We start from the raw sequence: 15,747 nt of genomic DNA, 5'->3' as shown, positions 1-15,747 counted from the left end.
CTATCACTGCTGCAGTAAATAATAAGACCATCCTGGGGCCAGGACTTCTGAGCATGTCCCCAACCATGACACCAGTAAAGCATCATAAGGCAGTCTGGCTCAGGCTATCTTGGGTAAGTACTTCCTTAATCAGACTGACTCGCGAACTGCTTTGCTTCTCCTCATTTTAGGTGATAAAATATTCTCACTTAAATAGAGAATTCCAAGTGTTTTTACTTGCACTGAAAGGTGATTACTTTTTAACTGGAATCAACTTTGAGAATGTACAGTTCAAATAGTAGTGAGTTAAGAAACTGAAGTTTAGAAATGGAGACCTCAAAACTAACGATTTCTTCTATGAGGGTAACAGGAGCCAATTTACTTGAAGTAAATTAAAGTAGATGCAGCTATGTCTGTAGAAACACTAAAAACTACTTACAAAAAGCTGGAGGAACTTGAGGATTCTTTTGTGGGTAAGTATATAAAGTGCATTCCCACTGATAGGGTCAATAACTGGCAATCTGTGGATTTTATTTTTGATCAACGAGTGTACAGCATCGAAGAGGCTGCGGGAAAAGCCATTACAGTTGTTAGGAGGCTTTAAAGAAGAATTAGAAAACTTTGGACCACCCCTGCTTTAAACGTACTTTGTGTCTTTAAATTACAATATTAAAAGGTTGACTGACCTAAAACAGTGTTCTAGAAAAGTTTTAAACTGGAGATCTCAGCAAAATTTTCGGTTTTCCGTAATCTGTTAATAAGCCTCAAATCCAAGTGTGGACTACAAAAATCTCTAGGAGAGCAGTTTTTTAGTAGCAGGTTTGATGCTTTTATTTGAGAAATGACAGAAGCTAACCCCTCGGGAAGCTAATGGACGACCCTGGCAACAGAGGGCACTGTGGCCGGGGGCCCCCTGCACTGGCCACTTCTGTGCTCAGCCTGCCCACTGCTGGCTGCTCCAGCCTCTCCTGTGACTGCCGACGAGGAGGTGTGCTGGGTGGAGCTGTTTTTTAGGACTTGGAAATAAAATAATAAAAATCAATATTCCACTTTTGCTCACTAGTGCACTAGTTTTAAGAATGCTTTTATTTCTGAAAATGTATCCGAGCTGTCCCAGAAGGCTTGGGTCAACACTTGTGGGCAGCCCCATCCTCTGACCACCTCTGGACCAGTGCCTAAGGAGACTGATTTTTCAACTTCAGTGCACGTTGGGACCCCTGGGGGAGTTGTTTTAATGCACATTCCAGGGCACTAAAACCGTCCAAAGACTGACTGGGAGAAGAGCCCAGAAATCTGCAGCTTTAATGAGCTCCCTAGTGGGTTTCTGCTGCAGGTGATCTGGACTTTCAAACTGCTCAGTATGACCATCTTCCTAGTTCATTCTCAGTCCTTTGGACCAACGATGGCTGTGATTTCTACTGTCTCTGAGTTTACTGAATTTAATATTAAGGAGGCTGGCCCCTATCTAGATTAAAACAAAAAAAATCTATCACCCATGGTAACAAAACAGATGAATCTGAATGAATGGAATGTTTTCAAAAGAGAAAAACTTGACAAGTTTACCTTGCATCTGGAGATATATTCACTAAAGGCTTAAACGTTTCTTGTAAATAAAGCTCTGTATTTATAGAAAGAAAATATGTAATTAGTAATGTATTTGCTGTTTGTAATTATTACATAAATTAAAATACCCTTCAATTTACAGGTAATAATTAGAAGGATTAAAAACCCAAATCGAATTAATTTACTGAATACTATTGTGTTACTTATAGTCATGGCTATTATTAAACAACTTCCAAACTGTTTCAGGATGTTGCCTTTGTGGAAAAGTTAAGTATTTAAAAACAGTATTACAATAGATGTTGTAAAAATCAGAAGAAAAGTCAAGAAATCTGATAAAAGAGCAATACCAGCAGAGGTCACTAGAATGTTACCAAGTCACTATCACCCTCAACAAAGGAAGACTATGAAATCCTTTAAAACTAATTTTCACAAGTTAAAAGGTAAAAGTTATAACAAACTTTGTTCTTTAATGTTATTAAGTTTTATTTTCGACACCAAAGCTTGATCTACTGTATATCTGGGGATCTTTCTAGTATGCAGACATTATCTTTGTAAAGATAAACTGTAATTTGCTTTACTGAGGTTTCTACACAGAAGGCATTCAAGAAAATCTCAACATTATTATTATTATTATTACTACCAAATACCATGTATCAAAATGTAAATACACTTAAACCTTGGTCTGACATTACTTATACAATAGAATTTATTACAAAGTATCTGTCTTGGTGTTAAAATATATATATTCGCTGCATGATAGGCAGTGCTAAAATGTGGATCCCATGTTGACTTACTTTGTTTGGTCTGACTTGATAAAGCTATCATCAATCAAATACATCGTTCAATGAAACCTCTAAATCATATGGGATTAAAGGAGGCCCAGCTCTCTTTAGAGCATCCTAACGGATGTTCAGATCTTGCAGCCAGTCACAGGGGTGCTTGTCACACCAAGCAGATAACGGGAACACAAAGCTAAACCTCAGGTTTAAATGAAAAAGTTTCCTTGAGTTGAGTTGGCCCCTCAGTGTCTCAGGCTTCTCCCCGAACACCCTACAGAGGCTTCTTCCTCAGGGATCCCCATCACAGGCTCCCATCGAGGATATTCTTACTGGTTGGTCCTTTGCCCCCTCTGTACCAACCCAGCAGGCTGGGTCTCATTAAGACTGAACAATTTCACAATCATGAAATTACAATTTAAAAAGTGGCTCCATTTCACAAAAGGGTATTGTGATTATAAAGGGTGAATTTCAATGCTGCAAACGAAAGCAAGCAATCTTGAAGTTATTTTCGTGTGATTTTATCCAAATCATCTAGTTTAAGTTTCACTTGTTCTACTTGTCTCCATAATTTGTAAAGAAATAATAATAGTGTAAAGAAATAATGATTGAATTTAAATAGGAACAGATCCTTGCTTTTGTTAATTTCAGGCATTCCTTTGGTGCATTTTCTATACAAAGGCAAAGATTTGGAAGGTAATACTTAGAGGTGAATGGTGGCTCGACTGGGGGCCAGAGACTCGGGCACTAGTTACTATATCCCATCTATATCCCAGCCTTAGTCTAAAGACTTGTTATAGGTTCTCTATACATGTGTACTAAACAGAGTGGGTAATATTTATAGTAGTATGGCATACTATCAAAATTAATATAGAAAGAAATGTCTTAATGTAGTCAGTTATTAAGCAGAGAGAAGAGGACCTGTGAAATTAAAACATTTTATACATATGTAGAACATGTTTTTCCTCATATTAAAAGGTTTTTAACACTCAACAGTGCTTACCCCTCCATGTTTCAATCTTATGTTCCTCTAATTCATAAATCTGTACCTAGAAATAAGAAAAACTCTTATTTACAAATGTTAACACACACAACATAAGGGAAAAAAAAGAAATTACTATTTCATAACTACTGCTGAGTCCCATAATTCAGCAGATGGAAACAATCAAGATAATTCAGAAATATTAGAATATAAATGAGAGACAAAAAGTGCTCTACCTTTCATTGAAGACAAATGCTTTATAAATTTAAAACATAAACCAACAATATTTTCATTAATTTAATTTGAAAATTTCGGATACACTTAAATTTTAGAACACCCCACACACACACACACACGCACATATACACATATACACACATTCCTTCTTTCTGAGGATACATAAGATTTTTAGCATCTCTAATTTTAAAAGGGCAGTTGGTTAAATCATGTGCTAATTAAGTTGCTGGATCAGGTTATGCCTGGACCACATGGGTGTCTTCACAAAGGTAGAGAGGGCGTTGAGTCTGGAGAGCCTGGAGGCTGGGCAGTGGGTACAGCACTTAGTCACCTGGAGTCGTCAAGCACTCACATCACTGCATCTTGGCTGCCGCTTTTGGTCAAAGTACTTAAGCTCTCTGAATCTGTTTCCCTTCCTAAACAGCTGGAGAGAAGGCCCTCCACATTCAGCTTCTGTGAGGACCATGTGTTTGTGAGCCTGAGGCGGAGGGCCTCCCCACCTGCTGCAGCCTCCACTGCGGCTCAGCTTAAGAAAGTCACTCTGCCTCCTGCAGTGTTGCACTGGGACTCCTGGGGGCCCTGCAGTAGGAAAACCTGGCCTCTTCCTGAAGCTTCTTGAAGCTTAAAATCCACTTGGCAACATTAAGACAGTCCGATACTGAAATGCTACCAACAACTGGCAAGAAACCACCAACAAGAAGGCGTACATATCAGAGCATACTCTAAAAGGCTTATTTAGTGCAGGTATGCAGGGAGAGTAGGGATGAGCAGAGGTCAGAGGTCAGGCAAGGAAAACTTCAGGAGGTAGATTTCAGCCAGGCTCTGCATGATGAATGGACTTTACATAAAAGAAGATAAACTCGTAAGGGCCTGGAGAGGAAAAGGACTTCCTCACGTTCCCGAAACACAGAAAGGAGATGGTGCTGGGGGACAGGAGCGAGGAGTCTGGGGACTGATGACCCGAGGTGGGCTCCGTGTCTGGGAAAGAAAGCCAGGCCAGCACTGATGGGTTTAAGCAGTGGGACGACGTGACAGCACCAGAGCCAGATGCAAAACCGAGTGTCAGGACAGTTAGGTCTCGAATGGTGACTGTGGGAGTGTAGGGGCAACTGAAAGGAAGAACCAAAAGGTTTAGAGAATAATAAAACGGGAACCAGAGACGAATGACTAAGTGAGAACCCGCGCCCCACCCCCCCCATTTTGGTGCCAGGTGACTGAACAACATCCACGACAGAGAAAAAGCCTAACTGAGGAAGATGAGGCTCTGGTTTTCACAGCTGGAAGTAGAACAATCCTGGTCTACGTCTCACTTAGGCGGTTCTGAGGTGATGCCCGTGCTCTGCCTGCACACCCGCCTCGGAGCTCTAGCTACGGTCACCAGCATGGCCGTGACTCAGCTAACACGGGGGTCCCCTTAGGTACTGGGGGTGTTCGGCGCTGGCAAGATGGGAAGGGGTGTGTGTGTGTAAGGTACAAACGTGAGTAAGATACAGTCTCCACCTCAAAGAACTACCTAACAAGAAGGAACCTCAGATACCCCATGACAGCCTTTCTCGACCTTGGCGCTACTGACACTTTAGGCTGGCTGCTTCTGTTGTAGGGCCGTCCTGGGCACTGTAGGACATTTAGCAGCATCCCTGGCCTCTGCCCGCTAGACGCCAGTAGAACTGCCCCACCCTTCCGCCAGCTATGATAAAAAATGTCTCTAGATGTTGTCAAATGTCCCCTGGGAGGCAACGTCACTCCCAGCTGAGAAACACTGCCCTGCAACTAATCAGAATACAGTATGAAAAGTGCTGTGTGGGTAGTTAATGGGGGCGCTGAAATAGTGACTAATTCTGCTCCAGGGAGATGGCACAGGGCTCTCCATCACTGAGGCAGTTCTCCAGGAGGATTCTGAAAGACCTGAATTTCAACTGCAAGGACCAAGGACCTGAAGGAGAACGTGCACGTGGAGGAAGTGGACTCAGATTTCCAAAGAAGAGAAGCCACAGGGAGACGAGCAGAGGGGTCAGGAGGGAGAAAAGAAAGAACTGAGTGGGCAGGAGAGGAGAAACAAGACGTGCCACCACGGCAGGCTCTGTAGGTGGCAGGGAAGAAGCAACCACCGCTCAAGCACAGAATTTAATAGTTAAAAAAAAGGTAGGGCTTCCCTGGTGGCGCAGTGGTTGAGAGTCTGCCTGCCGAAGCAGTTGACGCGGGTTCATGTCCCGGTCCGGGAAGATCCCACATGCCACGGAGCGGCTGGGGCCGTGAGCCATGGCCGCTGAGCCTGCGCGTCTGGAGCCTGTGCTCCGCAACGGGAGAGGCCACAGTAGTGAGAGGCCCGCGTACCGCAGAAAAAAAAAAAAAAAAGAAATCAGGTATGTCATGTGAAATAAATATGGAATACTTATGAAGTCTTTGGTAAAACTTCCTTCTAAGAGTATGTCTTAAGCAGAAGCTTATTTTTCCATTTTGTGTAGGAATTTAATTATTGGGCAATACTGACCATTACATGTAAAAACAGTATTAACTGGATTGCCTTTTACCTATTAGATACCCAAAACAGTACTAGATAAAGAAAGTATACAATTCTGTCCTTCTCCAACCTTGCCAAAAAAAAAAAAACAAACAAAAAAAACACCAACTCAAAAAAACCAACAAAAACCAAACACCAAACAAGCTGGTAGAATCACAAAAATCACAGTGTTAGATAAAGGCCATGTGTAGTTTTCAAACTATGCTCTTGTAAAACAGTTGGACCAGGAACCAGGGATCTGACACTAAAATTAGCCAGTAGCAGTCTTTTCTTAAGTGGCAGAAAAATGTCAAAACTGAATTTCTCCAATTTTAATTTTTACTTCTTTAGAAGCACAGAGTCTGTGTATTTCTTTTGTAAAATTTCAGGGGTAACTGCATAAGGCCCGGGAGTCAGGCCTGTGTTGTTCTCATCTCCACTGTGGGCTTCACTGGGCACAGCCACCCCTGGTCTGGAAGGGTGCGAGGGGCCTCCTTCATTCATGGGTCCAGGCAGATCTCAACACTACGGCATGCCCATAATGCCGTTAAAGAGCAGAAATATAATGGAATGTATAGACTATCCAGGCAATAAATAAGCACACAGAATCCCACTAACCTGAGGACTCCTGAAAGCTGAAGAAAGAGGCTATTGCCTTTCATACTTCCTGCGACTACCTTCTTAAGCTTCAAATATCAGACTGATTTACACTGAGGTTTCCTGCACATTATATATATTTGGAAAAATCAACCACCGGCACCACCAAGCCGGTACCAAAAAAGAAAAACACAAAATCTTAAAACACACACACACACAGAGCTCTAAATACGTACAGAGAAATATATAGCTCCACTTACTTGACATAAGGATTTCTGGCACTTACCATGGGTGACTTATAGTATCTATGAAGTATATTAATGAAATCTGTAATTGTTAGCATTCCTGGAAGAAAGAATTATATATTAAATGTAAAACTATGAAAACATTAAAGGAAAATTTCAGCTGATAAGCAAAGCTGGAGTATTTATTTACTAGACAGCCTTAAAGACTACCAGCACAGCTTCATATACTATTTAAAACTGTTAATCTGTTAATTATCTACACCACACTAAGATATACAAATTTAGCTGAAATTAAACCTGATAGTAATTAATGGAATTAATCACAGTAGTTGGCAATTCACCAAGACAAAACTTTCTGAATGTTATTAAACATCACAAAAGACTTGTGGCTACATGTAAATAATTTAGGATACTTTAAAATAAGATAAAGTATCCCATAAGCTCTAGAAACATGACACTTTTGGTAGCACTTGGATTGTTTTCTGAGAATCCTCCTAAAAACAGCGCCTTTCACAGGCACAATTTACGAAGGGCCCACTGTGTGCCGGACATCAGGACTACAGAGGCGTGAACCTCTCCCCTGAGGCAGCTGCAGCCCGAGGGGCGGCGGACACCGAGTGCCATTTCAGAATGATGCGATGCCTCCTAAGAGGGACGACACCCATTGTCCACTGTGATTCATAAGATGAGAAAATTATGGAGCTTAGGTACTGTGAGTTACGTGGTATTTTTAATAGCGTAACAACACTTTAATAGCGTAACAACGCTTTTTACCAATCACGTTTCCATCGTTTCATCTGCTGTGTCAGAGAAGTGCTCACCGGGGAGGGAGCGGGGATGGCCCGCGGCAGGACCGCAAGCGGAGGGACCGACAGGGAGGGGTCGGGCCTCAGCCTTGGGACCAGGGGACCAGCAAGGGCACCGAGGAGGCTTCAGAGCCAAAACGGCGCTGAATCCAAAGAAACTCCACACAGGTACATAAATGTTTTGAATTCACTCGCAGTCCCACCGCACAGGATGTAAAAGCAAGGCTGTCCTTCGATTGGTAACATGTCTACTAGGCTGCACTCCAAACCAGCACTTCTTGAGCTAACTCAGGCTTTCAGATCCCCGGCCCCTGCCGCTTACCTACAAAACTTTGTCTTTTACTCTCCCACAGAGGCGCTGCTCGGACACCGTTGGCTACTAGGGCAAAGAAGGCCTTTTTAACCTAAGACCAATGAGAGAGACAACATGCATTTTTAGTCTATATATATGCAGGGAGAAAAATACCTTCCACTGAAACACTCAACCAAATCTTACCAGTTAAAAATAACTGAATTTATTAACATTAGCAATATGCTTCTGTATTATATTGAAAGGTATATAGGGATTGGAGATTATTTTTTCAAACTGAAACAATGCAATCAGAGAGACTTTATGTAATTAAAACCACACAGAAGAATTAAACTTCAAAGGTCTGTTTTTTTCGGGCCATGCCACACAGCTTGCGGGCTCTTACTTCCCCAACCGGGGACTGAACCCGGGCCCTCGGCAGTGAAAGCGCCGACTCCTAACCACTGGACCTGCAGGGAATTCCCCAAACTTCCGAGTTTGCTCTTTCCTATATGTGGTTATTAGTTCATTCAGAAATACTGAAGTTCTATCAAAGTACTTGAAATGAAAATTTGTTTTTCATATGTTCAATAACAAAACAACAAGCATTCCCCCTTCATTTCCCTGAGGTTGAGGAAGAGAAGGAATGAAAGATGTAATATATTCCTACTTTTATATCTTCTTGAGACAGACATTCCCTGTGTGCCTATTATGGGCTGGGCCCTGTTCAGAGTAGTTCACATACGGTGTCTCCCTGAGCCCTCGGGACAAACACCCTCCGGGACACCGTGACAGGCAGCAGGGGTGATGATTTATTAAAAGCCAAAAGCTCAATGCTGAAAATGACCTCTAAATACAGACAGCAAATAACATATGGAAAATGGTTCAATTTTACTGATAATCAAAGAAATGAAAATTAAAGCAAATTTAAAGTACCATTTATAGCTGCTAAATAAGCCAGTATGTTTTCGTTATAGCGCCCGACACAAGTGCAGTTGTAAAACCACTGGTGGCTCCATGAATTGTTAGAATAGTTTTTGAGCCACAGCTTGTATCAAGAATCACAAGAATATTCATACTGTTTGTGTACTAGCTTTTCCTCTGTTGAATTACTTACTCATACAAAAATTTTAGGAGTGGGATTCCTGAATCAGAGATGTTCAATTATGTGGCATTATTTCTAACACTGAAAACTGGAGAAAGATCTGCCTCCAACAAAACTTGTTAAATGTTGGTATACCAGTGAGAAAAAAGCATCAAACAGTATAACTGTGAAGATTATGTTGAAGTAAAAAAAAAAAAGGCTTACGGCAGTGAAAATGCAGACTATAAAATTATGCATTATAATTATATAAAACCTGTATTTACACAGAAAAGATCAAAGAGAAACAAGCAAAAAAATTAAACTTCTATATTATGGAGCTGAGGCAGTGGAAGTGTATCTCTTAAAAATTTTTCTTACTCTGTGGTACAGTTTATCTTTTTTACTAAGAAAGAAAAGGGTTATTTTCTCACCCACTATACTCCGAAACCCCTTGTTAACTTAATAATGAAAAGAGAGGATTTTAGGAAACTAGAGCTTCAAGTCAGAGTAGAAGTAATAACTCGGCACCTGTTTCTGCCTTTACTGTGACTCATTTTGCCTCTATTTAGAATGACTTATGCAGGTGCCTGGTTCACCTGCACAAGGGCAGAGGGACGGCTGGTGGGTGAGGGGGAGTCTCATTAGTCATTTTCCACACTTGTCTTAGCCGAGTCCAGCACTGTCCTGAGTACGGCAGGGACTCCATCAATCTGTTGAACAAACTGGCAGGAAACTAGGAAGAGGAGGTGAGCAGAGCCAACCCACGGGCACGAGAGCCAGACAGTAACTAAGTGGCATCCACAAACTGGTAAAATGGTTTCTGAACCACAGCTTGTATCAAGAATCACAAAAATATTCACACTGTTTGTGTAACTAAATGGCATTCAGGGACCGTGTGCCGGTGTGAATGGTCTATTTCTACCTTGACGATGCTCTGGGAATCCTTGACTGTGGGCCTAGAAAATATTATAAAAGAATATGGGGGAAAGTCATGGATGAACGGATTCTGAAACACATTAAATATCTGCTTAGCTTGTTTTTCTAACTGGCTGGAGTAGGCAGGGAGTGGGGGCACTTTTAAAACCACAAACTGCTTACTGTTTCCTCCAAAATAACAGATTTAGCAGAGAAAACCAGTATTAAAATCATTCATCAGGATCATTCACGTAACCCTAAGTGACCACAGCTGTTGAAAAGCCACTCCGGAAAGTTCTGGTTTGGCCATGATGAAGTAGCTGAAAACAACCGCACGAGTTGGACAAAACATACAAATCCCCGTTAGAAAGCACTGGCGGGCAGCACACAGGCAGGATTCAGGGAACTACAATTCTTGAGAGAAAAGAAAGATATGAACTGAGCTACAAAATTCTGGAATTTTTCCAAAGGCATTTTCCAAATCATGTTCAAATAGGCGACTTTCAATAGAAAATCTGAATCTATCAAAAGCATCAGATAGAACCCAGGCAGGAAAAATACAAAGAAAACCACACCCAGCACATCATAGGTAAGAGGCTAAAAATCAAAAGCAAAGAGAAAACCAGCCAGAGGGAAGAGAGACATTAACTTCCAAAGGAGCAGCAATCAGACTGATGGCAACACAACAGAAGCAGGGCCTAACTTTAACACTCAATGTAATGACTGTTCTTTCAGGAACAGAGAAAATCCTGCTTCCCCACAATAACTTCTCTAACCTGCTACCTACAAGCTCTTAAACAGCCCCTAAATGCTCCAAGTTAGTTACTAAAGGGGCTTCAAGGCCTCTGCACACAAAACACAAGGAAATGCCCGCACAGCACTGACTCTCTCAGGTACCGAAGACGGACAGGCCAGGGACGCAGAAGGTGGGGTGGTGATGTGTGCTGACCTCAGGTCATCCTGAGGATACACTGCTGATGTCACGTGAGGGAAAAACCCAGGGAAACAGCCGTCCAGCGGCAAAGGGGACCTGAAGAGTTCAAGGTGAAAAGTGCCTTCACTTCTGCACAGTAAGGTATTAATAAAACAACCAGATGCGAAGGAAAATACTTGGAGTGAAGCAAAAAAGCCTCCTAGTGGCTTCAGTGGGCGAAGCTGCAGGACCAACTGGACAGACTGACTTTTCGTCAGCTCAGGTCCTTAACCCTCTCTGAGCCTCAACATTCTTAGCTACAAGATGGGGCTAACAGATAGCGCTTTCCTCACAAGGGCATGTTTTTTTTTGTTTTTTTTGTTTTTTTTTGTTTTTAAGGGGGCATGTTTTTTTTGTTTTTGTTCTTTTCATTTTTTGGCCACGCCGCACGGCTCGCAGGATCTCAGTTCCCTGACCAGGGGCTGAACCTGGGCGCTCGGCAGTGGAAGTGCTCAATCCTAACCACTAGGCCACCAGGGAACTCCCGCAAGTGCGTGGACTAACCAGACTTGCTATGAAGAGCTAAAAAGAATAAGAGCTTTAATTTTCCACTCTCTACTGACAGACCAGAAGCAGAGAATGAGTTAGTTTTAATTTCAGCCACACAAACTGTTGACAGGTCCACACGTCATGGAGGGAGTCACAATTCCACCCTCCAGAGACGCGACAGAACTCCCTAAAGTGGACAAGACGTGCTCACAGCACCTTAGCGGGGGACGTCTCAGCGTCCCCAGATCAGCAGCCCTGCCTGCTGCTGCGGTTTGACTGCAGCCTCTGCAGGGACGAAACCTTCTAAACTTGGCTTTCTTAGCACCATGTGCACGGAGTGTTTGAGGGGCAATTTAAGACTCTGCTCAGTAAACTCCTCAATTACAGAAGGCACAGTGTGTCACCAACGAACCACCGACAGGCTGAAAGAGGACTGGCGCAGTCTACTGCTAAGGGAAAAACTCTAGGGGCCTTGAGTGCCTCTGAAAATTTCTTTCAACTGATAACGCAATTTGCTCAAACTGTTACCAATTAAAAATTTTATATTTTAATAGGATTTTCTTTTTTTTATAAATTTATTTATTTACTTTTGGCTGCACCGGGTCTTTGTTGCTGAGCACGGGCTTTCTCTAGTTGCAGCGAGTGGGGGCTACTCTTCGTTGCGGTGCGTGGGCTTTTCACTGCGGTGGCTTCTCTTGTTGCGGAGCATGGGCTCTAGGTGCACAGGCTTCAGTAGTTGTGGCTCATGGGCTCTAGAGAGCAGGCTCAGTAGTTGTGGCGCACGGGCTTAGTTGCTCCACGGCACGTGGGACCTTCCCAGACCAGGGCTCGAACCCATGTCCCCTGCATTGGCAGGCAGATTCCTAACCACTGCACCACCAGAGAAGCCCTTAATAGGATTTTCAAACAACCAAATGCGATAATCAGCTAAGTAGAGAGGAAAATAAAAGTCTAATATAAAAATGATTTTTTTGCGGTACGCGGGCCTCTCACTGTTGTGGCCTCTCCCGTTGCGGAGCACAGGCTCTGGATGAGTAGGCTCAGGGGCCATGGCTCACGGGCCCAGCTGCTCCGCGGCATGTGGGATCTTCCCGGACCGGGGCCCGAACCCGTGTCCCCTGCATCGGCAGGCGGACTCTCAACCACTGCGCCACCAGGGAAGCCCTATAAAAATGATTTTTGAAAAGGGTAAGCCGGCCCTAGTCGCGCTAAGAGATTCTGGCAATCTAAATGCCAAGTAGCACATCTGTGTTCCCCAAAAATGGGAATCTGATTCCTCTAATGCTTCCCTGCTTTCCATACACAGTTTCACCCTGATTCTCAATAATTAAATTAATTGTGGGGCTTTTAAAATTAATGCTGATGCATAGCTAAAGCTCTTTAAAACTGTTCACTGCAGTTTACTAAGTTTTTACATCAGAGCTCGTCAAATGGATTTCACAACACCTGACGGCGTCTCCCCTGAGCAAGGATGGGCCCAGCTTCTCAGGTTTGGTCTCCAAGACCCTGTGCGATGCAGCCCCAGCCTGACCCCTACGGTCCAGCAGACTCCTCAGTCCGTGAACTTATCTTCCGTTGTTTTGGCTGTGTCACAATGTTCCTTCTACTTCAAATGGACTTACCTTCTGCTCCACCTGTTAAAGCCCAGCTTGCCTGTAACTTCTAAGTCCTCAACACAACCTACCCACGTCACGCGCGGCCGAGTCGGATCCCTCCTCTACTCCCGCAGGACCTCATGTATCTCCTTCCTGGAGTTTCCCTCGTGGCTCCCTAGGTTTAAACGTGGCAGAGAAACATCTCTGGCATCTCTTCCTCTTGAAAAGTTATTCTCAAACTACAGGGAGTATAAACTAGAAGGAGAATGAGCGAGGAGATGCCAGGACGAGAAGCGGGTGGAGCACGGTTCACGCTGACCAAGAGGAGGAACCTCGTGGGGAGGGGCGGGGAGAGGAGCCCACTGATCCCCCCGACCTGGAAGACCCACGACTGGAGGCTCCGATGCTTGGGCGGGGGCAGGGCTGAAAACAAACAGGAAGATTGTTTCAAATCAGGTCATGACCAAAGCCACCCGCCATCACCATCAAAGGATTATTTTCCTGGAGAAACTGCTTCAGAAATGAACTACACAGAGATGAACATCTGGGGGCTTCCAATGAAAAAGACGGTGGCCCAACACTCTTCAGTGAGACCCCCCCAGGCAGAAGCTCCCCTGTGATCACCCCCCAGCTGTCGGTGCTCACTCTTAATTACGAGCCACTCAACACAACCTTGAACGTTGCAGCTGCACAACTTCTAGTTTTGAATACGTCTCGCTGGATGGGTTAAGAACAAAGAAGCTTCTAAGAAGTAGAACAGAAAAGTAATGAGAGAAGGAGACAGGATAAGAATATTAAAGGATCAATTCAGGGGGCCCAAGATCTCCCGACTGAAGTTCCAGAAGAAAGGAAACAGCAGGAAGAGAATCTCGGAACGAACAGCACAGTGAACATGGACCGAGTGACACGTGTGTCAGGTCCAAAGGCCCATCGGGTGCCTGGCTCACAGTGGAAAAGACCACAACCAGGCGCCCGGCGTGGAAGCACCAGAGATAGAGAGAAAACCCCAAAAGCTTCCGAGGGGGAAAACCGCACATAAAAAGATGGAGATTAAAGAAGAGAAAAACCACGACAGCTGTCTCTTCAGCGACACTGGCAGCTAAAAGCAATGGGACGCCTTCGAAATTCTCAACTGACCTCAGTAGCTAACTCTCATGCATCTTTTCCTGGGACGTGTACGGACAGCGTTTGCACCCCCTGACCCCCCTGACGTTTGCACCCCCTGATGGAGCTGGAGAGCGTTCGACGAGGCCACAGGGTTGGGATTAGTGTCCATATGAGAAAGACCAGAGCTCTCGTGCGCTCCAGGCAGCTTGTCTGCAAGCCAGGAAGAGAGGCCTCGCCAGGAACTGACGCCACCGGCACTTGGTCTTGGACTCTCAGCCTCCAGGGCTGGGGGAGAAATTCCTGTGAAGCCTGCCAGCCTGCGGGGTTTTGTTATGCAGCCCGAGTGCACTAGGGCCGGAAGCTCCTGGAGAAAGTGCTCCGCCAAAACAGAGAGAATAAAGCAGGAAAGCAGAAAAGCATGTGTTCAAAAATCAGGAGAGGGTGGAGGCAATTCCCACCATGAACCCGTGAAAGTCTCAGGTGACGGTGACGGGCAAGAAGACGCAGAGCCGCAGGCGTGGCTCCAAGTAGGGCTGGAAATGTGTGGGCCAAGTCCGGCTGCACAGGAAATCCTACTGAGAAGTCAGCCGGTGGGAAAAGCCTTAGGTGTTCAAAGAAAATAAAAAACGGAAGAATTTTAAGCTCCAGGAACAACACTGAACTGTACAAATAGGAAATGTAACCACGTAAACCACTGGGCCCAGTGACACAGTCAAATGAATGAAAGCACCCCGGTACTGAGATGGTGACACCGGGTGTGAGGGGAGGAAGGAAGCCACACAAGGAACAAAGAACCCAGCTACCGAATTAGGGAGGAAAACGTGTCTAAAACTGATGAATCAAGGTAATGTGGCAGTGAACGCCAGATTTAACAGCTGAACTGTCGGTTCTGGGGAGTATGACGACAAGGGCGTAAGGAACAGGGACTGCTGTTTTCAGGTAAGCTCTTCTCGTACCACTTTTAAACTGCGTGACGCTTAAAACCACGGCCCGTGCTTCTGGGTTAGCAGTCTGCTGGCTGTCGGCATCAGCAGGTCCCGCCCCGCGTGAGCCTGATGGGGGCGGGGCCGCGTCAGGTCGCCCTCACGCCGCCACAGTTCTGAACCCCCAGCCTTATGCTCTTCTGCGACGCGCTCTAATTCCCACTGCTCTGGGTGGCAGGTACTTTCATTAGGCCTAGGAATAATTCAGCTTACGGAGGAATCTTTCTGGATATGGGTTATTATTCGCTCTCTCTCCTGGTTTCAAGTCATCTGTCGATTAGAGGATGCGGTCAACAAAGTCGGTATTCAAGTCGTTGTTCCAGAGGCTGCCGAGCTTAGAGTGAAAGAATCTTAAGGCGCCCCAGCAGTGTCTCACCCAGAAAGCAGAGCCTGGCTCGCACGTGGTTTATTTGAGAACGTGGTCCCGGGGGCAGGAGTGACACAGGCTAGCAGGGGAGCCAGTGTCAGTGTGTGAAGGGTGGTGGAGCTGGCCGCAGGACAGGGGCCTGGCAGGGGCTCCACGGCACTGGGATCGTCCTCCCCGAGCGTGCGAGGCAGGGGCGTTTCCCCACCTGCTCATCCCCGCTGGTTACGGAAGCGGGGGGTGCCGCCCACCACGCCTGCAGG

At 44.9% G+C, this 15,747-nt stretch overlaps 1 protein-coding gene across 10 annotated transcripts in view; it reads right to left on the bottom strand.

Annotated features, from left to right (window-relative positions):
- PRKAG2 (protein kinase AMP-activated non-catalytic subunit gamma 2) overlaps positions 1-15,747 on the bottom strand; it is a 277,375-nt gene that overhangs the window by 14,383 nt on the left and 247,245 nt on the right. For all 10 annotated transcript variants that reach the window (XM_060156316.1, XM_060156312.1, XM_060156313.1 and 7 more), the window contains 5 exons: positions 8,008-8,089; positions 6,921-6,979; positions 3,322-3,367; positions 1,543-1,597; positions 419-545 (listed from right to left, as the gene is read on the bottom strand). In XM_060156316.1, the coding sequence (XP_060012299.1) occupies positions 419-545; positions 1,543-1,597; positions 3,322-3,367; positions 6,921-6,979; positions 8,008-8,089 (369 nt within the window). The remainder of the gene's footprint in view (positions 1-418; positions 546-1,542; positions 1,598-3,321; positions 3,368-6,920; positions 6,980-8,007; positions 8,090-15,747) is intronic.

The sequence above is a fragment of the Lagenorhynchus albirostris genome, chromosome 8, assembly GCF_949774975.1.
Source record: "Lagenorhynchus albirostris chromosome 8, mLagAlb1.1, whole genome shotgun sequence".
Lineage (NCBI taxonomy): Eukaryota > Metazoa > Chordata > Mammalia > Artiodactyla > Delphinidae > Lagenorhynchus > Lagenorhynchus albirostris.
This window is presented reverse-complemented; position numbering and strand designations above follow the sequence as displayed.